The following is a 25556-nucleotide window of genomic DNA, read 5'->3' on the forward strand; positions in this document are numbered from 1 at the left end:
GAGCCCAGAGCCGGTTCCAGTTCCCGCAGCGCCCCGCACCGGGTCCTCCCGCCCGCTAGGGGGCGCCGCGGATGCGGAAGCGCCTCTTCCCCCCTCAGGCCCCGCCCCGTCCTGGGCGGCCTGAGGCACCCCCGGGGCACTACCGAGGTACCATCGAGGCGGCGGCGGGGCCGCGATGGCGGCGGAGGAGGAGTACGAGTCGGTGCTGTGCGTGAAGCCGGCGGTGCTCGTGTACCGGGTGCCGCCGCGGGCCTCCAACCGCGGCTACAGGTGGGGCCCGCGCCCGCCCGCGGGGTGTCAGCGCTTCCTGGCGTGGGGGGGCTGCCCCTCTCCCCGCGGCGTTTGTGGGGTCCCCTCCTCGTGAGGTGTGCGGGGTTTGTGGCTCCCAGAAGTGTTCGGGGTCTCTCCCTCCCCGTGGGGCAGCAAGAATTGCTCCTCATGGGGTATCTCAGCCCCTCGGTGAGAAAGCTCAGCCCCCGTGGGTTCCCTCAGGAGGTGTCTGTGCCTCCATCCCCACCCCGTGGGTTGTTTCCGTCCCCGCCGTGTGTTTTGGGGCTCCCACCGCATCAGTGACCCCCAGCCCGAGCCCGTCCTGCCACAGCCGCCTGTCCCTAACGCAACTTCGGCTCTGGAAACTCCGCGGAAAGGGAACCGAAACCTCCCGCGCAGCTCTTGCCTGCTCCCCGCCCAAACGCAGCAGCTGTTTTGGGGTGAAACGAGCCATTTTGTGACAAACTGTCCCCACCCTGACCCTGTCAGCAGGCAGAGGAGCTTCGTGGGTGCCCCGGGGCAGCACAGGGACTGTGGGTGGCACGGGGGCTGTGGCAGGCGCGGGGGCTGTGAGCGATACAGGGGCTGTAAGCAGGCACAGGGGCTGTGGGCAACACAGGGGCTGTGGGTTGCACGGGGGCTGTGGCTGGCACAGGGGCAGCACGGGGGCTGTGGGTGGCACAGGGGCTATGGTGGCAGGGGGGCTGTGGGCGGCACGGTGGCAGTGGGCAACACGGGCTGTGGGTGGCACAGGGGCAGCACGGGGGCTGTGGGCGGCACAGGGGTGGCACAGGGGCTGTGGTGGCACAGGGACTGTGGGTGGCACGGGGGCTGTGGGCAGGCACAGGGGCTGTGGGTGACACAGGGGCAGCACAGGGGCTGTGGGCGTCACGGGGGCTGTGGGTGGCACGAGGGCTGTGGGTGGCACAGGGGCTATGGAGGCACGGAGGCTGTGGGCAACACAGGGGCTGTGGGTGGCACGGGGACTGTGGGTGGCACAGGGGCTATGGTGGCACGGGGGCTATGGGTGGCACAGGGGCAGCACGGGGGCTGTGGGCGTCACAGGAGTGGCACGGGGGCTGTGGTGGCACAGGGGCTGTGGGTGGCACAGGAGCTATGGTGGCACAGGGGCTGTGGGTGGTACGGGGGCTATGGTGGCACAGGGGCTGTGGGCAGCACCGGGCTCAGGCTCCCTCCTGCTCCCCAGGGCCGCGGAGTGGCAGCTGGACCAGCCCGCCTGGAGCGGCCGCCTGCGGATCACGGCCAAGGGCAGCACGGCCTTCATCAAGCTGGAGGACAAGAGCTCGGGTGAGGGGGATCGCGGGGCTCCGGGCGAGCGGCGCTGCGGGCCGGGCCCGGCGTTACCCGGCCCCTTACTGTGTTCCAGGAGAGCTCTTTGCCCAGGCTCCCGTGGAGCAGTTCCCCGGCATCGCTGTGGAGGGCGTGACGGACTCCAGCCGATACTTTGTCATTCGCATTGAAGATGGGAACGGTGCGTCCCGCACAGCCCCGCAGAGCCCTCGCTGCTGCTGTTCGGGATGGATTCCTGCTTCCCATGGCCGAGTGTTCCCTGCACGGGGGCAGAGGGAGGAGCTGCCTCCTTCCCACGGCTCTGACCTTGGCCCGGAACAAAAACCCTTGGGTTTGGCTGCTCAGCGTTGGCAGGAGGATGCAGGAACACCCCCCTGCTGCCAGTTAATTAAAAAGCTGTTTGTACTGTGCAGCCAACGAGGTCAAACACCTGGAGAAGGGAAGGCTCTGGGCTGACCTAATTGTGGCCTTCCAGTCCCTAAAGGGGCTCCAGGAGAGCTGCTGAGGCTGTGGGAATAAGGGCTGGAGGGACAGGACACAGGGAATGGCTTCCACTGCCAGAGGGTAGGGATGGATGGGGTATTGGGAATTAGGAATTGTTCCCTGGGAGGGTGGGCAGGCCCTGGCACAGGGTGCCCAGAGCAGCTGTGGCTCCCTGGTGTAGAAAACTGATTTTTTACCCTGACAGTGTGCAGGGTTAGAAGGGGCTTGGAGCTACCTGGGATAGCGGAAGGCATCCCTGGCCATGGAATGGGATGGGATGGGATGGGATGGGATGGGATGGGATGGGATGGGATGGGATGGGATGGGATGGGATGGGATGGGATTTACAGTCCTTCCAACCCAAACCATTCTGGGATTCTGTGATCCCCAGTCCCGTGGCTCAGTCTCCAGTGTCCCAGCTCCCTCTGGAGGCAGCGCCAGGCATGGGGCTGTGCAGGATGGAGTATCCCATCCATCCCCATTTCCATCCCATTTCCATTCCCATTCCCATCCCATCCCCATCCCATCCCATCCCATCCCATCCCATCCCATCCCATCCCATCCCATCCCATCCCATCCCATCCCATCCCATCCCATCCATCCCCATCCCATCCCATCCCCATCCCATCCCATCCCATCCCATCCCATCTCCATCCCCATCCCATCCCATCCCCATCCCATCCCATCCCATCCCATCTCCATCCCCATTTCCATCCCATCCCATCCCATCCCATCCCAGTCTCCTCTCCCTGCCCAGGCCGCCGGGCGTTCATCGGGGTTGGCTTTGTGGACCGAGGCGATGCCTTTGACTTCAACGTGGCTCTCCAGGACCACTTCAAGTGAGTTTGTGCCTCTCCCTGTGTCCTCTCAGCTCTGTTTTCGGCAGATCTCCTCCAGGAGGGGTGGAGAAGTGGGAGCTGGGCTGGGCAGCTGTGGTGGGAAGAGGAGGGAACTGGCAGCTTTTCCTCTCTCCAGGATTTCCCAGCCTGGATCAGCAGCGTCCCAAACTGGGCATCCAAATTCCCACTCCAGATTCCCTGATTTACTTCCTCTGCTTCTTGTATCAGCTGTAAGGGGCTGCCCTGGGGGCTGCTCCAGCTGCTGGGGATGGTGGAATTTGGAATTTTGGGGTTTTGGGGAGGGAGGGATGGATGTGGTGCCATCTGAGGGATCCGTGGGGCTCCGGCAGCTACTGCTGGGAATCATCCCCTGGGTGCTCCCTCAGGTGAGGTCCCAGCTCACACCTTTGCAGAGCTGCTGCCCCAGAGGGATGGTCCTGAGCAGGATTTATTTGTCTGGGGGAGCCTGGGGCAGGCTGTGTCTCCTTTTCCATGGATTTAATTCCCACAGGTGGGTGAGGCAGCAGAGCGAGCTGGCCCGGCAGGCCCAGGACCTGGAGCAGGGACCCAAACTGGATCTGGGCTTCAAGGAGGGACAAACCATCAAACTCAACATTGCTGTGAGGGCCTTTCTTTCCCTGCTGATCCCAGCTTTTCCTTTGGGTGCCACGAGGAAGCAGCAGCTCCTCCCTGAAATCCCTGGGCATGGGCTGAGGGCAGGGCCCGTGGGGATAACGCTGCCTGCAGGGGGTGTGGTGCAATCAATTCCTGCTGCCGAAATCAGGCCTGGGGGATCTGGGGTGAAATCCACCCCTGCTGGGACCCCTTTGGATGCACCAGCAGTGGGACATCGCAGCAGTGCAGGGTTTTATTCCCAAATTTAAACAATTTGGCTTCCAGGGTTTTCACGCTCTGGATTTAAATGCGATCCCACCCAAACTTCCTGCTCTCCTTTCAGAACATGAAGAAAAAAGAAGGAGGGACAGGGAGCACCAGGCCACGCCCTGCAGTGCCTGGGGGTCTGAGCTTGCTCCCACCACCCCCCGGAGGAAAATCGAGCTCTGGGGAGCGCCCAGCCCCGCTCCCCACGCCCGCCCAGCTCCCAGGAACCCCCATCACAGGTCTGTGCTCACCCCGAGCCCCTGGGGGGCTGCTGCATCCATCAAAGGGGGGAGGCTGGCAGTGAGAGTGGGAAATCACTCCTGCTGTTCTGTTTCCTCTCTTCCTGACAGACTCCCTGTTGTCCTGGCCTCAGCCCACTGCTGCTCCTGCTGCTGATGTCTGGGGAGACTTTGCCAAAGCTTCAGGGTGAGCAGGAGAGGGATTTGGGGGGGATGTGGATGCCCCAAAAAACCCTGGTTTTGCTGGAAAACCCCTCTGGGGTGGGGGCACTGCTCCATCCAGTCCCAGCTTTGGGATTCAGATTGGCTCTGCCTCTGTGCTGCCAATTCCCTGAGTTTGGGTCCATGGGCACTTCTTGCTCTGCTGCTCCAGGAGAGTTTTGGGGTGCTCCTGGGTGACCCATTTGCAGCCCAGTTTCCTCCCTGGATGCCTTTGCCATCTCTAAACACCCTTTTTCCCCCCCTGTTTTTCCCTCTCTCTAGGTCAGCTTCCAGCCAGGCTCAGGGGAACACTGGCTGGGTTCAGTTCTGATCCCACCTTGACCCACCTTTCCCCACGTGGGTGCTGGGATCCTCAGGATTCTGTGGGACCAAAGAAGCAGCCTCAGGACACCTCACTCCTGCCCTTACACCCACCCAGCATTGGAATGCTGCAATAAGTGCTGGGAAGAAACAGCCACGTGCCTTAAACACTCCACATCAGGATCCTGGGAGACCTTGGAGGCTTCTCCTGTGGGAAAAACCATCAGGTCCCTCCCTCTCCTTGGTAAAGAGGGAGAGCTCAGGGATTCCTCTGCCTTCTGCTCGTGCTTTTGGGCTGGATCAGTCCTTCCCTGGGTGAGGAGCATCCTCCTGGATCCACTCAAACCTTTCCCTGCCAGGATGCCAAGCACCACCTGGATTTTTTTCTGAGCACTTAACTGGGATGTGGGGAGCCTGATCTCGGCGTTTCCACGCTGAAATTCCTCGTTTCTTACTCTGGGAAGTTTGTTTTTATCCTCCTCTATTTTGAAGACACGATTTTCTAACTCATTTCCATGGACATTTTATTAAGGACAGAATGGAGCCAAGCTCTTGGACAGAGCTGGGGTTGAGATCCCTCTTGAAACAAATAAATATTTTCTTACCTATTTATATTAAGGCTTTTCCGAGTATGAAATCCCACTTATTTTTATCCAACCCTTTGGATTCTCCTTTCAATTTCCAACTGGATAATGGGCATTCTGCTTTCAGAGCTTTCCCCCGGGCCTGGCAGCGACCCCAGGTGAGAATGTAATGCTTCTGAGTGAACAATAAAACGGTTTTGATGCCAGACTGGAACTTTTTTCTTCCCCTGGGCGGGCTCGGAGCAGCCAGGATGAGCTTTTGTGATTCCCATTCCTTGCCGGTGCCGAGGGAATGGGATTGGACACGGAGCACAACAGAACCTGTTGCTTAGCAGTGGTTTCTGTTGGGAAGGACACCGGGTGGGGAAGGTAAGAGAGGAAATGAGGGGAAAAGGAGGAGTTTTGGGACACAACTGCTGCGGGGTGCAACTGGAGGCAGCTCCCGCCGGGCTGGAGGCATCCAAGGCGCGGTAAATCCTCAATGCCATCGGCCTGCTCCCGGCCCGGGTAATCTCCGGCTCTCCGGGGCACAAAGGGCACTTTCCCTGCCGGGGGGCGAGGGGAGGCCGGCCCGGCCAGCCCGTCCTGCCCGGAGCGTGCCTTGGGACCGCATCCATCCCTTGCTTCAGGGGCGGGGACGCCTCCAGCCCCCGTGCTGGGGATTTTGGGGATTTATGCCCACTTTTCCCTACCAGGCTGGGGACAGAAAGCCTTTAATTACGCGGGGGATAATTAAAGCTCCGGCGGGCGGGATGATCCGGGGTCCCGGCGCCATCCCCGCATCCCGGGGGTGTTAAAGCCGCTTCACCCCTTGGCAACCCGGGCTCGCTCCACCCCGGAGCTTTTCCTGCCGGAGCCAACTGCGGGGTTAAGGAGCTTAAGGAGCGCGGGGCTCAAGGCCGGGAGAGCGGCTCGGTGCCGGTAAGGACCGCCCCACGCCCCGGGCACGGCCCCGCCGGGGGCTGGCGCTGCGCTCTGTCCCCTTCCTTTTCCTCCTCCCGCTGCGCCCGGAGCCTCGGGGTGCGTTTGCCGGCAGAGCCGCGGGGTTGCTGGGGGAGGATGGGGCCGAGCCGCTGCCGGGACCTCCAGGAAGAGGAGGGTCCCCGCTCCCGCCGTCACACGGGGAGGGGACGCGGATTTCGGGCTGATCCCGACCCCGCATCCGCTTCCCGCGGGCGGGCACCGAGCCCGAACCGCCCCAAATCCCGGGAAAAGGGGCCGGGGGACGAGGAGGCCGCGGCCAGGGGGTGCCCGGGGCTCGGGAGATGCTCCCGGGGCTGAGGTGGGGACAGCGGGTCCCCCTTGGTGCGGGGAGAGCGGGATGGGGACCGGGAATGGGATCGGGATCCGGAGTGGGATTGGGAATGTCGGGAGTGGGATTGGGACCGGGGTCGGGATGGGGACCGGGAATGGGATCGGGATCCGGAGTGGGATTGGGAATGTCGGGAGTGGGATTGGGATCGGGGTCGGGAATGGGATTGGGATCGGGGTCGGGAATGGGATTGGGATCGGGGTCGGGAATGGGACCGGGAATGGGATCGGGATCCGGAGTGGGATTGGGAATGTCGGGAGTGGGATTGGGATCGGGGTCGGGAATGGGAATGGGATTGGGATCGGGGTCGGGAATGGGATGGGGAATGTCGGGATTGGGATCGGGGTCGGGAATGGGAGCGGGAATGGGATCGGGATCGGGAATGGGATGGGGAATGTCGGGAGTGGGATCGGGAATGGGAGTAGGATCGGGAATGGGATGGAGAATGGGAGTAGGATCGGGGTCGGGAATGGGATTGGGGTCCGGAATGGGATCGGGATCGGGAATAGGAATGGGATCGGGAATGAGATCTGGGTCGGGAATGGGAATGGGGTCAGGAATGGGATCGGGATCGGGATCGGGAATAGGAATGGGATCGGGAATGAGATCTGGGTCGGGAATGGGAATGGGGTCGGGAATGGGATCGGGAACGGGATCGGGAACGTTGCTGGGGCAGCGGGTTTGGGAGGGCACAGGGGTTTGTGATGGGAAAATCGCGGATCGGGGCTGCTCCGTGATCCCAGCAGAGAATCAGGGGCGGGTCTGTGGCCGCGAATGGGAAAGTGCCGCGGTTTGGGATCTTAAATGAGAATTTACAGCGGTTTGGGGATCGCAAATGTGAATTTACAGCGGTTTGGGGATCACAGCTGTGAATCTGCAGCAGGGCTTGGGATCACAAACACAAATTTTTAGTCATTTTGTGGTTGCAACTGTAAATCTGCAGCAGTTTTGTTGTTGTAACTGTAAATCTGCAGCAGTTTAGGGATCACAAATAGGAATTCACAACAGTTTTGGGATCACAAATGCAACTTTTTGCCAGTTTTATTATTGCAACTATCAATCGGCTGTGGTTTTGGGACCACAGACATGAATTTGCAGAGGTTTTTGGCGTTAGAAATCCAAATTTTGTGTCAGTTTTGTGATTGCAGTTACGAATCTGCAGCATTTTTGTGATTGTAATTGGAAATCTGCAGCAGTTCTAGAATCAAATGTTAGTTTACAGCGGTTTTGGGATCACAAACATGAATTTGCAGCAGTTTTGAAAAACATAAACATGAATTTACAGCAGTTTTGGGATGGTAGACATGAATTTACAGCTTGTTTGGGATCAGCTACGAATTTGCAACAGTTTGGGGATTGTGACTGGAAATCTGCAACGGGTTTGGGATCACAGTCATGAATTTACAGCAGTTTTGGGATCAAAATGCAAATTTGTGGCAGTTTTATGACTGCAGCTGTAAATCTGCAGGGGTTTTGTGATCACAAACACAGATTTGCAGCAGTTTGGGGATCACAGCTGCAAATCTGCAGCAGTTTTGCTCTTGCAGCTATAAACCTGCCCTGATTTTGTGACCCCAAACTCACATTTACAGAGGTTTTATGTTGAAAAATGAGGTGGGTTTGGATCACAGCCGTTGATCTGCAGCACTTTGTGATCCCAAACTCCAGGTTTTGGCCGTTTTGTGGTTGCAGCTGCAAATCTCTGGCTGTTTTGTGATTGTGAACGGGGATCTGAACGTCCTTGCAGTCACAACTGCAAACTTCCCGTGGGCTTTTGACCACAACTGTGCATTTCCAGCAGCAAACAGCATTCCCTGGAATGTCTGGGTGTGGGAGGTGGCATTTCCAGCCAGGCCAGGGGGCAGAACCCTCACCAGAGATTCACATTGAGGGCTGGTGGGATTTTGGTGGAAATCCCCCTGTTTGTGCCTGGTTATTAAAACCAAAGCAAATATCAGGGAAGGATCCCAAGGCAGGTTGTTGTTCCTGTCCCTGAGGATCCTTCATCCAAATGCTGCAGCTCCTGGTGGCAAAGGATGCCCTGGCTGTGTCCTGGGCTGGATCCCATCCTGTAACCCATCCCAGATCCCATCTTGGATCCCATCCTGGATCCCATCCTGGATCCCAGATCCCATCCTGGATCCCATCCCAGATCCCATCCTGGATCCCAGATCCCATCCTGGATCCCATCCCGGATCCTAGATCCCATCCTGGATCCCATCCTGGATCCCAGATCCCATCCTGGATCCCATCCTGGATCCCATCCTGGATCCCATCCTGGATCCCAGATACCATCCTGGATCCTGAATCCCATCCTGGATCCCGGATCCCATCCTGGATCCCATCCCAGACCCCAGATCCCATCCTGGATCCCATCCTGGATTCCGGATCCCAGATCCCGGATCCCAGATCCCATCCTGCCTCTCTCCATCCCACCCCACAGGGGCCATGGCCTCGCTGCTGTCCCTGCAGGAGGAGAACAGGATCCTGCAGCAGGAGCTGTCCCGTGTTGAGGACCTGCTGGCCCAGAGCCGGGCTGAGCGTGATGAGCTGGCCATCAAGTACAACGCCCTCAGCGAGCGGGTGAGCCCCCAAAATCCCCCTTTTTAACCCCAAAATCCCCAGCTGGCCATCAAGTACAACGCCCTCAGCGAGCGGGTGGGCCCCCAAAATTCCCCTTTTTAACCCCAAAATCCAGAGCTGGCCAAGAAGTACAACACCCTCAGCTGGCCCCTCCAAATTCCCCTTTTTAACCCCAAAACTCAGCTGGCCATAAAGTACAGCACCCTCAGTAAGCAGGTGAACCCCCTCAAATCCCCTTTTTTAACCCCAAAATCCACAGCTGGCCATCAAATACAATGCCCTCCGTGAGCGGGTGAACCCCCAAATACCCCTTTTCAGCCCCAAAATCCAGAGCTGGCCACCAAATACAATGCACTCAGTGAGCCCCCCAAATCCCCTTTTTTAACCCCAAAATCCACAGCTGGCCATCAAATACAATGCCCTCAGTGAGTGGGTGAGCTCCCCAAATCCCCCTTTTCAACCCCAAAATCCAGAACTGGCCATGAAGTACAACACCGTCAGCCAGCCCCTCCAAATCCCCTTTTTAACCCCAAAACTCAGCTGGCCATAAAGTACAGCACCCTCAGTAAGCGGGTGAACCCCCCCAAATCCCCTTTTTTTTAACCCCAAAATCCGGAGCTGGTTATAAAATACAACACCCTCAGCCAGCCTTCCCAGATCCCCCTTTTTAACCCCAAAATCCACAGCTGGCCATCAAATACAATGCCCTGAGTGAGTGAGCTCCCCAAATCCTCCTTTTAAACCCCAAAATCCACAGCTGGTCATTATGTACAACGCCCTCAGTGAGCGGGTGAGCCCCCCAAAATCCAGAGCTGGTTATAAAATACAACACCCTCAGCCAGCCCCCCCAAATCTCTCTTTTTAACCCCAAAACTCAGAGCTGGCCATCAAGTACAACACCCTCAGCCAGCCCCCCCAAATCCCCCTTTTCAACCCCAAAATCCACAGCTGGCCATCAAGTACAACACCCTCCCAAATCCCTGTTTTTAACCCCAAACTCTGGGCAGTGCCAGCTCCAGCCCTGGCATTCCCTGTGTGTGGCAGGGCAGCTCTGGTGTCCCCGTGGTGGGAATTGCCCAGACCAGTCCTGGCTTGCCAGGGCTTGTCCATCCCTCTTTTATTTGTCCTGCTGGATTTTGGGAAGGAACTCCCCCCTTCTCTGTGGGAATCCTTCAGTTTTCCAGCACTTTGCCCTGGCAACCAGGAACTCCAAAGGGTTTTGGCCCTCCCAGTGCTGGGTGTGCCCCAAACTGGTGGGATACTGGAGGAATCCCTCAATTTGTGCCTCAGTATTAAAAATAAAAGCAAATATCAGGAAAATATCCCCAGGCAGGTTTCCACTCGTGTACCCACAGATCCTTTATCCACTCTGTGCAAAGTGGGAAGGGGCTTTGCTGAGCCCACAGATTGGGGGTTGAGTTATCCTTAAAAACACCCCAAAAATTCACATTCATCCCCTGAAAACGGGAAAATGTGGGAATTGGGGCCTTCATCTGGGTGGGATTTGCTGGGGAACCCCTGGAAATGAGGCTGGGGGATGCCCAGGGTTGTGGTTGGGGGTGCCAGCCTGGGCTGGGGGATGCCCAGGGGTGTGAAGGTGCCAGCCTGGGCCAGAGAATGCCCAGGGTTGTGGTTGGGGGTACCAGACTGGGCTGGGGGATACTGAGGGATGTGGATGGGGGGTGCCAGCCTGGGCATCCCAGGGGTGTAGGGGTGCCAGCCTGGGCTGGGGGATGCTCAGGGCTGTGGGTGGAGGTGCCAATGGATGTCCAGGGGTGTGAATGGAGGTGCCAGCCTGGGCTGGGGGATGCCCAGGGCTGTGGATGGGAGGTGCCAGCCTGGTCATCCCAGGGGTGTAGGGGTGCCAGCCTGGGCTGGGGAATGCCCAGGGGTGTGGATGGGGATGCCAGCCAGGACTGGGGGATGCTCAGAGATGTGGGGATGCCAGTGGATGCCCAGGGGTGTGAAGGTGCCAGCCTGAGCCAGGGAATGCCCAGGGGTGTGGATGAGGCTACCAGTGGATGCCCAGGGGTGTGAAGGTGCCAGCCTGGGCCAGGGAATGCCCAGGGGTGTGGATGAAGGTGCCAGCCTGGGCTGGGGGAATGCCCAGGGGTGTGAAGGTGCCAGCCTGGGCTGGGGGATGCCCAGGGGTGTGGATGGGGCTACCAGTGGATGTCCAGGGGTGTGAATGGAGGTGCCTGCCTGGGACAGGGAATGCCCAGGGGTGTGGATGGGGGTACCAGTGGATGCCCAGGGGTGTGAAAGTGCCAGCCTGGGCCAGGGAATGCCCAGGGGTGTGGATGGGGGTACCAGTGGATGCCCAGGGATGCCAGCCTGGGACAGGGAATGCCCAGGGGTGTGGATGAAGGTGCCAGCCTGGGCTCGGGGATGCCCAGGGATGCCAGCCTGGTCTCCCCTGGTCGCAGCTGGAGCAGAGCCTGCGGCTGGAGCCCGAGGAAGCGGCCGAGAGCCGGAGCCTGGCCCAGCACAACATCGAGCTGCGCCGGCTGCTGGAGGAGGAGCAGGCTGCCTACAAGAGGAAGCTCCAGGCCTACCAGGAGGGCCAGCAGCGCCAGGCCCAGCTGGTGCAGAAGCTCCAAGCCAAGGTAAATCCATCCCCAGAGGGGCACTGGGATCAATGAGCCTTGCTTGGTTTTATCCTGTGCAAGCTGTTCCAGCTCCAGAGCTCAGGGTGCCAGAAGCCAGCTCGCTCTCAGACCAAGGCCGAGGGACAGCCCTAGCAAGCAGGGAAAGTATTGCAGCAACCTGAGGCAGTCACTGGGGTGAGAGAAGGACGAGAATCTTGTTTCTTGATCAGAAGGCTTGATTTATTGATATATAATATATAATACATTATAACTATACTAAAATTTTTATACTAAAAGAATAAAGAGAGAGCTTGCAGAGACTGCCAAGCTAAGAATAGAATAGAAGGAAGGAATAACAAAGTTCTGTGTTCAGGGAATCTCCCCTGAGCTGCTCCTGTGATTGGCCCTTAATGGTACACATGGAAGGAGAGCCAATCACAGGAACCCCTGCCACATTTTCACAGCAGCCAATAACAATTTGTTTACATTCTTTTTCTGGGGCTCTGCTTCCCAGAAGAGGGACAAATCCCAAAGAAAGGATTTCTATGAAGAAATGTCTGCAACAGGAAAGTTCAGCTCTTAGTGATCAGGCAGCTTTTGTGATTTCAGCTTTGCTTGCTAGGTAGCTTTTCCCTTGGCCTAAGGCTCCAGCAGACGGTAGAGAGAGGAGAAGCAGAAGACACTGGCTGTTCCACAAGTATGGCTTTATTGTAGGGGTCTGTGAAGGGTCTCAGCTCTTCCTCTTCCGAGTCAGTAGAAGTACAGTGTGCTACTTTTATACCCTTAACCCGAATCCAATCCTGACTAATAGCAAAAGTGTTACAGTGACCATAAGTGACCAATAGTAGAGTTAACAACATATTGCCTTACATAACTATAAAGTACAAAGCAGATGTCCCTAGACACAGGAAACTTCTTTGCCGCTGTGTCAGCATTCCATTCTCCAGAGGGCCCTGGCTAAACCTGAAGAGTTTACTACACTGGGATAATCTGGGGACAGCCCCCCATGGGTGTCACCCCCTGTCCCTCCCGCAGGTGTTGCAGTACAAGAAGAAATGCGGGGAGGTGGAGCAGCAGCTGCTGGAGAAGGCGACGGAGCTGGAGCAGGAGAGGCTGACGGTGAGGGAGGCTTTGGGGGTGCCCTGCCCCAAATCCCAAATCGGGGTGATGGCCAGCGGGGGGGTGTTCCCACAGATCCAGCTGGATGCCAGCGGCTCCCAGCCCGAGGAGGAGAGCAGCAATGAGCTGGAGAACGCCCTGATCCGCCTGGAGGAGGAGCAGCAGAGGTGGGCGGGATCCTGGGGATGTGGGGATTCCTGGGGGATGCTGAGCTCTGTGATCCCCTGGGATCCCAGGAGCTGCAGAGGTGGGTGGGAATGTGAGGATTCTCAGGGGATTCTGGCCCTGGTGATTCCTTGGGATTCCAGGAGCAGCAGAGGTGGGCAGGATCCCAGGGAGTTTAGGGATTCTCAGGGGATTCTGATCCCGGTGATCCCCAACCCCAGGAGTAGCAGAGGTGGGTGGGAATGTGGGGATTTCTGGGGGATGCTGAGCTCGGTGATCCCCTGGGATCCCAGGAGCAGCAGGGATGGGCGGGATCCCAAGGGGAATGTGAGGATTTCTGGGGAATGCTGAGCTCGGTGATCCCCAACCCCAGGAGTAGCAGAGGTGGGTGGGAATGTGAGGATTCCCAGGGGATTCTGGCCCTGGTGATTCCGTGGGATTCCAGGAGCACCAGAGGTGGGCAGGATCCCAAGGGGAATGTGAGGATTCCTGAGGGATTCTGACCCTGCTGATCCCCAATCCCAAGAGCAGCAGAAGTGGGCAGGATCCCAAGGGGAATGTGAGGATTCCCAGGGGATTCTGACCCTGCTGATCCCCAATCCCAGGAGCAGCAGAAGTGGGCAGGATCCCAAGGGGAATGTGAGGATTCCTGAGGGATTCTGACCCTGCTGATCCCCAATCCCAGGAACAGCAGGGATGGGCAGGATCCCAAGGGGAATGTGAGGATTCCCAGGGGATTCTGACCCTGCTGATCCTCAATCCCAGGAGCAGCAGGGATGGGCAGGATCCCAAGGGGAATGTGAGGATTCCCAGGGGATTCTGACCCCAGTGATCCCCGACCCCAGGAGCAGCAGGGATGGGCGGGATCCCAAGGGGAGTGTGAGGATTCCTGAGGGATTCTGACCCCGCTGATCCTCAATCCCAGGAGCAGCAGGGATGGGCGGGATCCCAAGGGGAATGTGAGGATTCCCAGGGGATTCTCACCCCAGTGATCCCCAATCCCAGGAGCAGCAGGGATGGGTGGGATCCCAAGGGGAATGTGAGGATTCCCAGGGAATTCTGACCCTGCTGATCCTCAATCCCAGGAGCAGCAGGGATGGGTGGGATCCGAAGGGGAATGTGAGGATTCCTGAGGGATTCTGACCCTGCTGATCCCCAATCCCAGGAGCAGCAGAAGTGGGCAGGATCCCAAGGGGAATGTGAGGATTCCCAGGGGATTCTGACCCTGCTGATCCCCAATCCCAGGAGCAGCAGGGATGGGTGGGATCCCAAGGGGAATGTGAGGATTCCCAGGAGATGCTGAGCTCTGTGATCCTCAATCCCAGGAGCAGCAGGGATGGGCGGGATCCCAAGGGGAATGTGAGGATTCCCAGGGGATTCTGACCCTGCTGATCCCCAATCCCAGGAGCAGCAGGGATGGGCGGGATCCCAAAGGGAATGTGAGGATTCCTGAGGGATTCTGACCCTGCTGATCCTCAATCCCAGGAGCAGCAGGGATGGGCAGGATCCCAAGGGGAATGTGAGGATTCCTGAGGGATTCTGACCCCAGTGATCCCCAATCCCAGGAGCAGCAGGGATGGGCGGGATCCCAAGGGGAATGTGAGAATTCCTGAGGGATTCTGACCCTGCTGATCCTCAATCCCAGGAGCAGCAGGGATGGGCGGGATCCCAAGGGGAATGTGAGGATTCCCAGGGCATTCTGACCCTGCTGATCCCCATCCCAGGAGCAGCAGCCTGGTGCAGGTGAACTCGATGCTGCGGGAGCAGCTGGAACAGGCCAACGTGGCCAACGCGGCGCTGAGCGAGGACATCAGGAAGCTCACGGCGGACTGGGCACGGGCCAGGGACGAGCTGGAGCAGCGGGAGGCGGAGTGGAGGCGGGAGGAGGAGGTGAGAGACACCCGGGAGGGGATACGGGACACCGGGGAGCAGCAGCAGGGGGATGGGGCGATGTGGGATCATGGAGGGGGATGTGGGGTCATGGGGATGCTACAAAGAGCAGAGTTTGGGGAGTATGGGGGCGGATGTGATAGGAAGAAGATGTGAGGCAGAGGGATGTGTTGGAGCGCCGGGGGGTAGCATGGTTGGGACGAACAGAGATGAGAGATCTCTGCAGCCAGGTCGGGAACTTGGGGTTCATTGCAAAGGGCCAAGTGCAGGGCCCTGCTGGGAGCTGCCAAACACAGCTGGAGCAGGGCTGGGAAAATAGAGGGGGAGAGAGGATGAGAGGGTAAGAGAGTAAAAGGATAAGAGAGCAAAAGCAAAAGAGAGTAAAAGGGATAAGAGAGTAAAAGGCAAGAGCTAAGAGAGCGAGGTTCCCGTTGCAATACAATAAATCTTCTTCTGTGCTGAATATTCTGATTCTCACTAACCAATCTAGTACAAGACACAAATCCTGTAGCATTTCCATACAGCCTATAAGAATCATTACATCACCACACTGTGTTACATTTTAAACCCTAAAAACTTCTCTTTGGGCCCCTTCTGCCAAGCTGCAGGGTCTGCTCTGACCCTTGGGCCTGTCTGCAAGCAGAGGGTGTTGTTCCATCAAAAGGGGATCACCTTCAGCAGCCACACCATTGTTTTCCAGTTGTTCAGTAACTGAGGGATCTCAAAGCTTGCTTTCATTTCAATCTCACTTATAGTTTCTATACTCTCAAAATCTTTTGCCAGGCAATCATATTGATAAGGCTTTCCTGTTTCATCTCCCCCAACAGGATGTGGGGTCACTGAGGAGGGATGCAGGGCCAGGGGGATGTTCTGTGGGGAAGATTTGGGATGGGAAATGGAGATGAGGCGGGTGGATGTGTCAGGGACAATGTGAGGGATGTGGAGCCGTGAGTGATGTTCCATGGGGAAGGATTTGGGGATGTGACACGATTGAGAAATGGAGATGAGGCAGGGGGATGTGTCAGGGACAATGTGAGGCTATAGGTGATGTTCCATGGGGAAGGATTTCGGGGTACACGGATGGGAAAGGGAGATGAGGCAGGGGGATGCAGGGATGTGTCAGGGACAGTTACACAGGACCCTGGCAGGGATGTGAGGTCATGGGGGATGTTCCATGGAGAAGAATTTGGGGGTTTGGGGGATGTGATGGGAAGGGGATGGGAGGCAGGGATGTGTCACCCCCACACCCCTCTCTGTGCCCACAAGAGTTGCTCTCCATGCCCACGAGAATTGGGGTGGGGCTGTGGAGGACTGTGGGGCTGATTGGTGTGGCCAGGGGGGATATTTGTGAATTTGGTGACCGTGGTGGATCCCTGATCTCGCTCCATCTCCCCCAGTCCTTCAACACCTACTTCAGCAACGAGCACAGCCGGCTCCTCACCCTGTGGCGGCAGCTGGTGGCCTTCAGGCGCCACTTTGGGGACATGAAAGCCACCACCGAGAGGTCAGCGGGGCCCGGGGCGGGATCCCTCCCTCCGGGGGTCCCTGGGGGTCCCACCCTGCTCCTCCTGCCCGCACAGGGACCTGTCGGAGCTGGGCCACGAGGTGTCGCGGACGGGCCGTGCTGCCCACGCCGCCTGCCTGCACCTGGCCGCCAACCTGCGGCTGGCCGAGAGCCAGGCGGGCGCCGCCCGCGAGCGGCAGGAGCTGCGCCTGGAGCAGCTGCAGGAACAGCTGGAGGCGCGGGCGCGGGATGCGGAGCTGGAGAAAAACACCCTGGCAGCCAGGTACGGGGATGGGGGCATCCGGTGGGCGAGGGGAGGAGTGGAAGTGCAGGGGATGGGGTACGGGATGGGGAGGGAGTGAGTCAGAGGGATGCAGGAGGACCAGGAGGGATGCAGGAAGACCAGGAGGGGTGCAGGAGGACCAGGAGGGATGCAGGAGGACCAGGAGGGATGCAGAAGGGATGCAGGAGCACCAGGAGGGGTGCAGGAGGACAAGGGGGTGCAGGGGCACCAAGAGAGGTGCAGGAAGACCAGGAGGATGTTCCACAGGGAAGATTATGGTGATGTGGCACAGGATAGGAAGGGAATATGGGTCAGAGGGATGGGATGCAGGAGCACCAGGATGGGGAGGATGCTCCCCCATGGGGCCATAGGGGATGTTTTCTGGGGAAGGTTTTGAGACTGTGACATGGATGGGAAGGGATGTGAGGCAGGGATGTTGGATGTTGGATGTTGGATGCTGGATGCTGGATGTCGGATGCTGGAAGTTGCATGCTGGATGTTGGATGTTGGATGCTGGATGTTGGATGTTGGATGCTGGATGTTGGATGCTGGATGCTGGATGTTGGATGCTGGATGTTGGATGTTGGATGTTGGATGCTGGATGTTGGATGTCGGATGCTGGATGTCAGATGCTGGATGCTGGATACTGGATGCTGGATGTTGGATGTCAGATGCTGGATGTCAGATGCTGGATGTTGGATGTCAGATGCTGGATGTTGGATGCTGGATGTTGTATGCTGGATGCTGGATGTTGGATGCTGGATGCTGGATGTTGGATGCTGGATGTTGGATGCTGGATGCTGGATGTTGGATGTTGGATGTTGGATGCTGGATGTTGGATGTTGGATGTTGGATGCTGGATGCTGGATGTTGGATGCTGGATGCTGGAAGTTGGATGTTGGATGTTGGATGCTGGATGTTGGATGCTGGATGCTGGATGCTGGATGCTGGATGCTGGATGCTGGAAGTTGCATGCTGTCTGTGTCCCGGCCAGGCTGGCGGAGCTGACAGCGGCCCTGGAGCGGCGCCGGAATGAGGATGAGGAGAAGGAGCGGGCGGTGGAAGCGCTGACGCTGCAGCTGCGGGAGCTGGTGGGTGCAGGTGTGGGGTTTGGGGATGCAGGTTGGTCATTCCCGGCCTGATCCCATCCTGGGGCTCACAGGAGGCCGCGCGTGCCCGGGAGCCGACGCCGGAGCAGGTGCAGGCTCTGCGCTCCGAGCTGGAGCTGCTGCGCCGGACGCTGCACGAGATCACCCAGGTGCTGGGACACCCCGGGGCACCCGCAGCCAGGAGGGGCCTCTCCCTGTTCCAGTGTCCCCTCCCTGTCCCAGTGTCCCCTGCCTTCCTCAGTGTCCCCTCCTTGCATCAGTGTCCCCTCTCTGTCTCAGTGTCCCCTCTCTGCCTCTGTGTCCCCTCCTTGCCTCAGTGTCCCCTGCCTTCCTCTGTGTCTCCTGCCTTCCTCAGTGTCCCCTGCCTTCCTCCGTGTCCCCTGCCTTCCTCTGTGTCCCCTCCTTGCCTCAGTGTCCCCTGCCTTCCTCAGTGTCCCCTGCCTTCCTCTGTGTCCCCTCCCTGTCTCAGTGTCCCCTCCTTGTGTCAGTGTCCCCTCTCTGCCTCGGTGTCCCCTCCCTGTCCCAGTGTCTCCTGCCTTCCTCAGTGTCCCCTGCCTTCCTCTGTGTTCCCTTCCTGTCCCAGTGTCCCCTTCCTTGATTCATTTTTGTATTTCCTTATTCCCTCTCCCTGATTCAGTTTTCCCCTCCCTGCCTCAGTTTCCCTTTCCCCCTTATTTGATTTCCCATTTCTTGCCTAAGTTTCCCCTTCCCTGGACTCCATCTTCCCTTCTCCCTTCACTGACTTAATTCCTTTCCCTGCCTCACTTTCCCCTGGATTTTCCCGGGAACAGGCGGTGCTGGCAGATGACCCCGAGTCCCCGGTGCCCGCCGTGTCCCTCCCGTGTCCCCCCGTGTCCCCTCCGTGTCCTGCCGTGTCCCCTCTCCGCAGCCTCTCTGCCAGCGCCGCTGCTGCCGCCGTCCATGCGGCTCTGAGCCGGCGCCAGCTCCAGCTGCAGGTGAGCTGGGAGGAGGAGGATGGGATGGGATGGGATGGGATGGGGATGGGGATGGGATGGGATGGGATGGGATGGGGATGGAGATGGGATGGGATGGGATGGGATGGGATGGGATGGGATGGGATGGGATGGGATGGGATGGGATGGGGATGGAGATGGGATGGGATGGGATGGGATGGGATGGGATGGGATGGGATGGGATGGGATGGGATGGGATGGGATGGGATGGGATGGGATGGGGATGGGGATGGGATGGGATGGGATGGGATGGGGATGGAGATGGGATGGGATGGGATGGGATGGGGATGGAGATGGGATGGGATGGGATGGGATGGGATGGGATGGGATGGGATGGGATGGGATGGGATGGGATGGGATGGGGATGGGGATGGGATGGGATGGGATGGGATGGGGATGGAGATGGGATGGGATGGGATGGGATGGGATGGGATGGGATGGGATGGGATGGGATGGGATGGGATGGGATGGGATGGGATGGGGATGGAGATGGAGATGGAGATGGAGATGGGATGGGGATGGGATGGGGATGGAAATGGGGATGGGGATGGGAAGGACGGGGACAAGGATGGGATGTGATCAAGGCTGGCCCCCAGGAGGCCCGGAGCCAGGCGGAGGCGGGCCGGGAGGCGGCCGGGAGCCTGCGGCGGGAGCTGGGGATGCTGGAGCAGCGGCTGGAGCAGCTGGGAGCCGAGGCCGGGAGCTGCCGGCGGGCGCAGGAGGAGGCGCAGCGGGAGGGGCTTCAGCTGCGGGCCCAGGCCGAGGGGCTGCGCAGGTACCGCCCCTCTGTCTGTCCTGCGTGTCCGGCTGTGTGTCCCTGTGTCCATCCCTGTATGTCCATGTGTCCTGTGCATCCGTGTGTCCCTGTGTCCATGTGCCTGTGTGACTGTGTCCATGTGCCCGTGTGTCCATGTGTCCATGTGTCTGTGTGCCGATGTGTCCGTGTGTCCGTGTGTCCCTGTCCGTGTGTCCGCAGGGAGCTGTGCCCATGTGTCCGTGTGTCCATGTCCGTGTGTCCGCAGGGAGCTGTGTCTGTGTGCCCATGTCCATGTGTATGCAGGGAGCTGTGTCCGTGTGCCCGTGTGTCCATGTCCGTGTGTCCGCAGGGAGCTGTGCCCATGTGTCCGTGTGTCCATGTCCGTGTGTCCGCAGGGAGCTGTGCCCATGTGTCCGTGTGTCCGTGTGTCTGCAGGGAGCTGTGTCCGTGTGTCCGTGTCCGTGTGTCCGCAGGGAGCTGTGCTCATGTGTCCGTGTGTCCGTGTGTCCATGTCCGTGTGTCCATGTCCGTGTGTCCGCAGGGAGCTGTGCCCATGTGTCCGTGTGTCCATGTCCGTGTGTCCGTGTCCATGTCCGTGTGTCCATGTCCGTGTGTCCACAGGGAGCTGTGTCCGTGTGTCCATGTCCGTGTGTCCATGTCCGTGTGTCCGCAGGGAGCTGTGTCCGTGTGTCCGTGTCCGTGTGTCCATGCCCGTGTGTCTGCAGGGAGCTGTGCCCATGTGTCCGTGTGTCCGTGTGTCCATGTCCGTGTGTCCACAGGGAGCTGTGCCCATGTGTCCGTGTGTCCGTGTGTCCGTGTGTCCATGTGTCCGTGTGTCCGCAGGGAGCTGTGCCCGTGTGTCCATGTCCGTGTGTCCGTGTGTCCATGTCCATGTCCATGTGTCCGTGTGTCCATGTCCGTGTGTCCGTGTGTCCATGTCCATGTGTCCGCAGGGAGCTGTGCCCATGTGTCCGTGTGTCCGTGTGTCCATGTCCGTGTGTCCGCAGGGAGCTGTGCCGCGCGGAGGCGGCGCTGGCGGAGGAGCAGCAGCGTGCGGGGGCCCTGCAGCAGGAGCGGGAGCAGCTGCGGCGCCGCAGCGAGAGCCTGCAGGACTGCCGGGACCAGGCTGCCCGCGACGCCCAGGCTGCCCACGAGCAGCTGCAGCACAGGTGGGTGTGAGGGCACGGGTGGGTGGGCACAGGAGGGATCAGGTGGGGACTGAGGTGTGTGCGGGGCCAGGGAGGGTACAGGGTGTGCGGGGGCTACAAGAGAGTTCACATGAGCACAGGTGGCTCTGGGGGCACAGGTGGGCACAGGGGGCACAGGTGAGCACTAGCAGGTGCAGTGGCGACCCAGGTGGGTGTGGGGTCTGGGTGGGTAGAGGGTATATGGGGGTACAAGAGGGTTCAGATGAGCACAGGTGGCTGTAGGTGGGCACAGGTGGGGATAGGTGGATGCACGTGGGCTCAGGTGCATACAGATGCACATAGGCAGGTGCTGGAGGGCTCAGCACCCTCAGGACCTTCCTAGGTGGGTGCAGGTGGGCACCGGTGGGCACAGATGGGTGTACAGGGGGCACGGGTAGGTGTGCGGGGGGGGTACAGGAGGGTTTGGGGGAGCACAGGTGGGTGCACAGGGGATGCAGGTGGGCACAGGTGGGCACAGGTAGGTACACAGGCCGCACAGGTGGGCACAGGTAGGTACACAGGGAGCACAGGTGGGTGCACAGGGGATGCAGGTGGGCACAGGTGGGCACAGGTAGGTACACAGGCCGCACAGGTGGGCACAGGTAGGTACACAGGGAGCACAGGTGGGTGCACAGGGGATGCAGGCGGGCACAGGTGGCACAGGTGGACACAGGCTGGCACAGGTGGCACAGGCAGTGTGTGCTGTCCCCGCACAGCCAGCAGCAGGTGCAGGAGCTGGAGGCGCAGCGGGCGCGGGTGCAGCGGGAGCTGCTGGAGGCGCGGGAGGAGCTGAGCCGGGCGCTGCTGGAGGCGGAGCTGGCCCGGGGCGAGCAGGAGGCGCTGGAAGAGGCCCTGGGCAAGGTGGGCACCGGGACCCACTCCACAGTGGGGCTGGGCACGGGTACAGGTGCATCCCATGGGTACAGGTGCATCCCGTGGGTACAGGTGCCCTCCCCCAGGAATGCCAGGCCTGCCCTGGGTGCAGCCCCGTGCCCCAGCTGCCCCCATGGCCCGGTTCCACAGGTTCCCACATACCCCAGGTGTCCCCAAGTGCCTCCTATGCCCCAGGTACTCCCCACGCCCCAAGTGAGCCCCAGGTGCCCCCCAAGCCCCAGGTGACCCTCTGTCCCAGGTACTCCCCAAGCCCAAGATGCCCCGGTGCCCCCCATGCCCCAGGTTCTCCCTGAGCCCCAGGTACCCCCCGTGTTGCCTTGCTCCAGGTACTCCCCCTGTCCCAGGTGCCCCTGTGTCCCCCATGCCCCAGTACTCCCCCTGTCCCCGTCCCCGCGTCCCGCCGTGCCCCCGGTGCCAGCCGATGCCCGCTCTCAGGCTCAGGGCAGCTGCGGGGAGCTGGCGGAGGCCCGGCGGGCGGCGGAGGCCGAGGAGTCGCGGCTGCGGGACGCGCTGGCCAAGACCAGCGAGCTGGCGGCCGGGCTGGCCCGGGACAAGGCGGAGCTGGGCCGGCGGCTGGAGCGGCTGGAGCAGGAGCGGGAGCGGGGCCGGCTGCGCAGCCGGGAGCTGTGCCGGGAGCTGGCGCTGCTGCGGGCACGGCTGGAGAGCGGCCCCCGGCCCGGCAGCGAGTGGCGCGACCTGGAGCGGACACTGCGGGACCCCCGGGACGACGGGCGGGGGCTGCGGGAGGAGCTGCGGGAGCTGCGCGGGCTCCACGAGCGGCTGCGCCACAGCCTGGGCCAGGTGGGCACCGCGGGGGCAACTGGGAGGGTGCTGGGGCAACTGGGAGGGGTGGGGAGGGTGCCAAGGGTAACTGGAAGGGGTGGGAAGGGGTCACTGGGCCACTGGGAGGGTGTCAGGGGTTAAATGGGAGAGTGCCAGGGACAACTGGGAGAGTGTCTGGGGTAATTGAGAAGAGGTGGGGAGGGTGCCAAGGGTAACTGGGAGTGGTGGGGAGGGTGGCAAGGGTAAATGGGAGGGGTGGGAAAGGGGCATGGGGCTACTGGGAGAATGTCAGGGGTAAATGGGAGAGTGCCAGGGACAACTGGGACAGGTTGGGAGAGTGTCTGGGGTAACCGGGAGGAGTGGGGAGGTGCTAAGGGTGGGTGCTGGAGCAACTGGGAGCAGTGGTGAGGGTGCCAGGGGTAACTGGGAAGGGTGGGAAGGGGGCATGGGGCTAATGGGAAGGAGTCAGGGGTAAATGGGAGAGTGCTAGGGACAACTGGGAGAGATGGGGAGGGTGTCTGGGGTAACTGGGAGGGATGGGGAGGATGCCAAGGGTAACTGGGAGGGGGATGCGGTCCCTGAGGTGTCCCTGGTGTCCCCGGTGTGCCGCAGGCGGTGCAGGAGCAGAGCGCGGCGGGCGAGGCGCTGGCGCGGGCGCGGGCGGAGCAGGAGCGCCTCCGGGCGGAGCAGGAGCGGCTGGGCCGGACGCAGGCGGCGCTGGCCCAGGACGGGGCCGGGCTGGCCGTGCAGATCGCGGCTGCCCAGCGCCAGGAGCGGCACCGAGACCGCGAGGCCGCCGGGCTCAGGTGGGGCCGGGCTCAGGAGGGGCTGCATCAGGGGGTGCCGAGCTCAGGGGGTGCCGGGGCGGGTCCAGCCCCGTGCCCACCCCCGTGCCTGGTGTCCCGCAGGTCGGAGAAGGAGGGGCTGGAGAGTGCCGTGTTCCAACTGCAGCAGGAGCTGGCCCAGCTCCAGGCCCGCAATCAGCAGCTGGAGGCCCAAGGCCAGACCCTGGCCCAGGCCAAGGAGGCGCTGGAGGGTGAGGGGTCCCGGCCACCCGTGTGTCCCAATCGCCTGGCCATGCCCAGCTCCCACCCATCCATCCCCATCTTCATTCTCATGCTATCCATCCCCATCTTCGTCCCCTTCCCATCCATCCCCATCTTCACCATCCATACCCATCCATAGTATCTGTTATACACATCTTCATCCTTGTCCATCTTCATCTTCACCGTCCATCTCCATCCATCATCCCCATCCTCATCCCTGTCCATCCCCATCCTCATCCTCAGCTCCATCCCTTTTCCCCTTTGACGGGGGGTGTCTCCATGACAGTGGGTCCCCATTAGCTCTGGGGTGTCCCCATGACTGGGAGTGTCCTCATGACTTTAATGTCCCCATGACCAGTGGTGTCCTCATGACTTTACTGTCCCCATGACCAGGGGTGTCCCCAATGACTGAAGGTGTCCCCATGACTGAGGATGTCCCCATGACCGTGCTGTCCCCATCACTGACGGGTGTCCCCATAATGGAGGGGTGTCCCCATGACTGGGCTGTCCCCATGACTCCGCTGTCCCCATGACTGCCCTGTCCCCATCACTGACGGCTGTCCCTATGACTGAGGAGTGTCCCCATGACTGGGCTGTCCCCATCACTGAGGGGTGTCCCTGTGACTGAAACTGTCCCCATGACCAGGGGTGTCCCAATGACTTGGGGGTGTCCCCATGACTGAGGATGTCCCCATCACTGAGGCTGTCCCCATCACTGAGGGGTGTCCCTGGGACCAAAGCTGTCTCCATAACTGAGGCTGTCCCCATGACTGCACTGTCCCCATGACTCTGCCGTCCCCATGACTGCACTGTCCCCATTACTGAGGGGTGTCCCTGTAACCGAAGCTGTCCCCATGACCAGGGGTGTCCCCAATGACTGAAGGTGTCCCCATGACTGAGGATGTCCCCATGACCGTGCTGTCCCCATCACTGACGGGTGTCCCCATAACTGAGGGGTGTCCCCATGACTGAGGGGTGTCCCCATGAGTGAGGCTGTCCCCATGACTGAGGGTGTCCCTGTGACCGAGGGTGTCCCCATGACTGGGATGTGCCCATGATTGGGGCTGTCCCCATGATCGAGGCTGTCCCCATCACTGAGGGGTGTCCCTGTGACCAAGGCTGTCCCCATGGCTGCACTGTCCCCATGACTGCGCTGTACCCATCACTGAGGGCTGTCCCCATGATCGAGGCTGTCCCCGTCACTGAGGGGTGTCCCCATGTCTGGGCTGTCCCCATGACTGAGGGGTGTCCCCATTACTCCGTTGTCCCCATGACTGGGCTGTCCCCTTGACTCTGCTGTCCCCATGACTGCCCTGTCCCCATCACTGAGGGCTGTCCCTATGACTGGGCTGTCCCCGTCACTGAGGGGTGTCCCCATGACTGCACTGTCCCCATCACTGAGGGCTGTCCCCGTGACCGCGCTGTCCCCGTGTCCCCCAGCGGAGCTGGGCGTGGCGCGGCGGGAGCGGGCGCAGGAGCTGCGGGAGCGGCGCCAGGCGGTGGCGGTGGCCGAGGCGGCCGCGGTGGCAGCGGCGCTGCAGAGCGCCCGCGATGCCCACCGGGAGCAGCTGGAGCAGCTGCAGCGGGAGAAGGTGCGCACGGGGCGGGGGGACACGAGGGTTTGGGCTGCGGGAGGGATCGGGGGCACGGCGCTGGGATTTTGGGGTGCTGTGGTGGAGAGTTTTAGGGTGTGATGGAGGTTTTTTGGGTGTGATGGTGATTTTGGGGGTTTTAAGGGTGATTGTTGGGCAACGATGTTGGTGAAATGTTAGGTTTTGGGATAAATTGTGTTTTGGGGTGCAGAGCTGATTTTTGATGCACGTGCTGACTGTTGAGGGCACAGTGGTTATTTCTGGGGTGAAATGTTGTGTTTTGGGGCTCAGTGGTGTTTTTTGGGGTGAAATGTAGATTTTTGGGATGCAGAGCTGATTTTTGATGCGTGTGCTGATTGCTGAGGGCACAGTGGTGATTTTTGGGTGACAGCCTTGATTTCTGACATTCCCACTGATTGTTGGGGCACGACGCTCGGGGTGCAGGATTGTTTGGGTTCGCTGGTGATTTTTGGGGTTTGCTGGTGATTTTTGGGGCTCACTGATGATTTTGGGGCCGGCAGGAGGAGCTGGAGGCCGAGCGGGGCCGGCTGGTGCAGGAGCACGAGGAGCTGGTGGCCGATCTGGCGGCGGCGCGGCAGCAGCGCCAGAGCGAGAAGCAGCAGGTGCTGGCCCTGATGTC

General features: G+C 60.3%; 2 protein-coding genes across 12 annotated transcripts in view; both read left to right on the plus strand.

The window, feature by feature from the left end:
* The first annotated feature begins 80 nt into the window (after positions 1–80).
* On the plus strand, positions 81–5158 carry NECAP2 (NECAP endocytosis associated 2). 2 transcript variants are annotated; one of them, XM_074558584.1, is made up of 8 exons: positions 81–270; positions 1478–1578; positions 1658–1762; positions 2804–2903; positions 3415–3523; positions 3862–4024; positions 4136–4211; positions 4508–5158. In XM_074558584.1, the coding sequence occupies exons 1-8, from the start codon at positions 176–178 to the stop codon at positions 4554–4556; spliced, it is 798 nt and encodes a 265-aa protein (XP_074414685.1). In that variant the 5' UTR covers positions 81–175; the 3' UTR covers positions 4557–5158. The 2 variants fall into 2 exon arrangements, with proteins under 2 accessions (XP_074414685.1, XP_074414686.1); XM_074558585.1 differs by having other exon boundaries at positions 82–270; positions 2822–2903.
* Positions 5159–5325: 167 nt separating this feature from the next.
* The window catches only part of CROCC (ciliary rootlet coiled-coil, rootletin), a 38101-nt gene continuing 17870 nt past the window's right edge, over positions 5326–25556 (plus strand). For 3 of the 10 annotated variants that reach the window (XM_074558568.1, XM_074558576.1, XM_074558577.1), the window contains exons 1-19: positions 5487–5600; positions 8886–9025; positions 11452–11631; positions 12649–12732; positions 12808–12899; positions 14622–14787; positions 16185–16291; positions 16368–16574; positions 17569–17665; positions 17737–17832; positions 18475–18639; positions 19254–19432; positions 20422–20583; positions 21318–21462; positions 21931–22296; positions 22891–23084; positions 23187–23314; positions 24765–24916; positions 25438–25539. In XM_074558568.1, the coding sequence (XP_074414669.1) occupies positions 8891–9025; positions 11452–11631; positions 12649–12732; positions 12808–12899; positions 14622–14787; positions 16185–16291; positions 16368–16574; positions 17569–17665; positions 17737–17832; positions 18475–18639; positions 19254–19432; positions 20422–20583; positions 21318–21462; positions 21931–22296; positions 22891–23084; positions 23187–23314; positions 24765–24916; positions 25438–25539 (2757 nt within the window). In that variant the 5' untranslated portion in view covers positions 5487–5600; positions 8886–8890. The other 7 variants (XM_074558572.1, XM_074558574.1, XM_074558575.1 and 4 more) reach the window with 7 other exon arrangements.

This window comes from Zonotrichia albicollis, chromosome 25 (genome assembly GCF_047830755.1).
Source record: "Zonotrichia albicollis isolate bZonAlb1 chromosome 25, bZonAlb1.hap1, whole genome shotgun sequence".
Taxonomy (NCBI): Eukaryota; Metazoa; Chordata; class Aves; order Passeriformes; family Passerellidae; genus Zonotrichia; species Zonotrichia albicollis.

Coding starts and splice junctions, on each gene's coding strand:
- NECAP2 (XM_074558584.1), top strand. CDS start 176: ATGGCGGCGGAGGAGGAGTACGAGTCGGTGCTGTGCGTGAAGCCGGCG. Junction 1,579..1,657: donor GCTGGAGGACAAGAGCTCGG/GTGAGGGGGATC, acceptor ACTGTGTTCCAG/GAGAGCTCTTTGCCCAGGCT. Junction 2,904..3,414: donor GCTCTCCAGGACCACTTCAA/GTGAGTTTGTGC, acceptor TAATTCCCACAG/GTGGGTGAGGCAGCAGAGCG.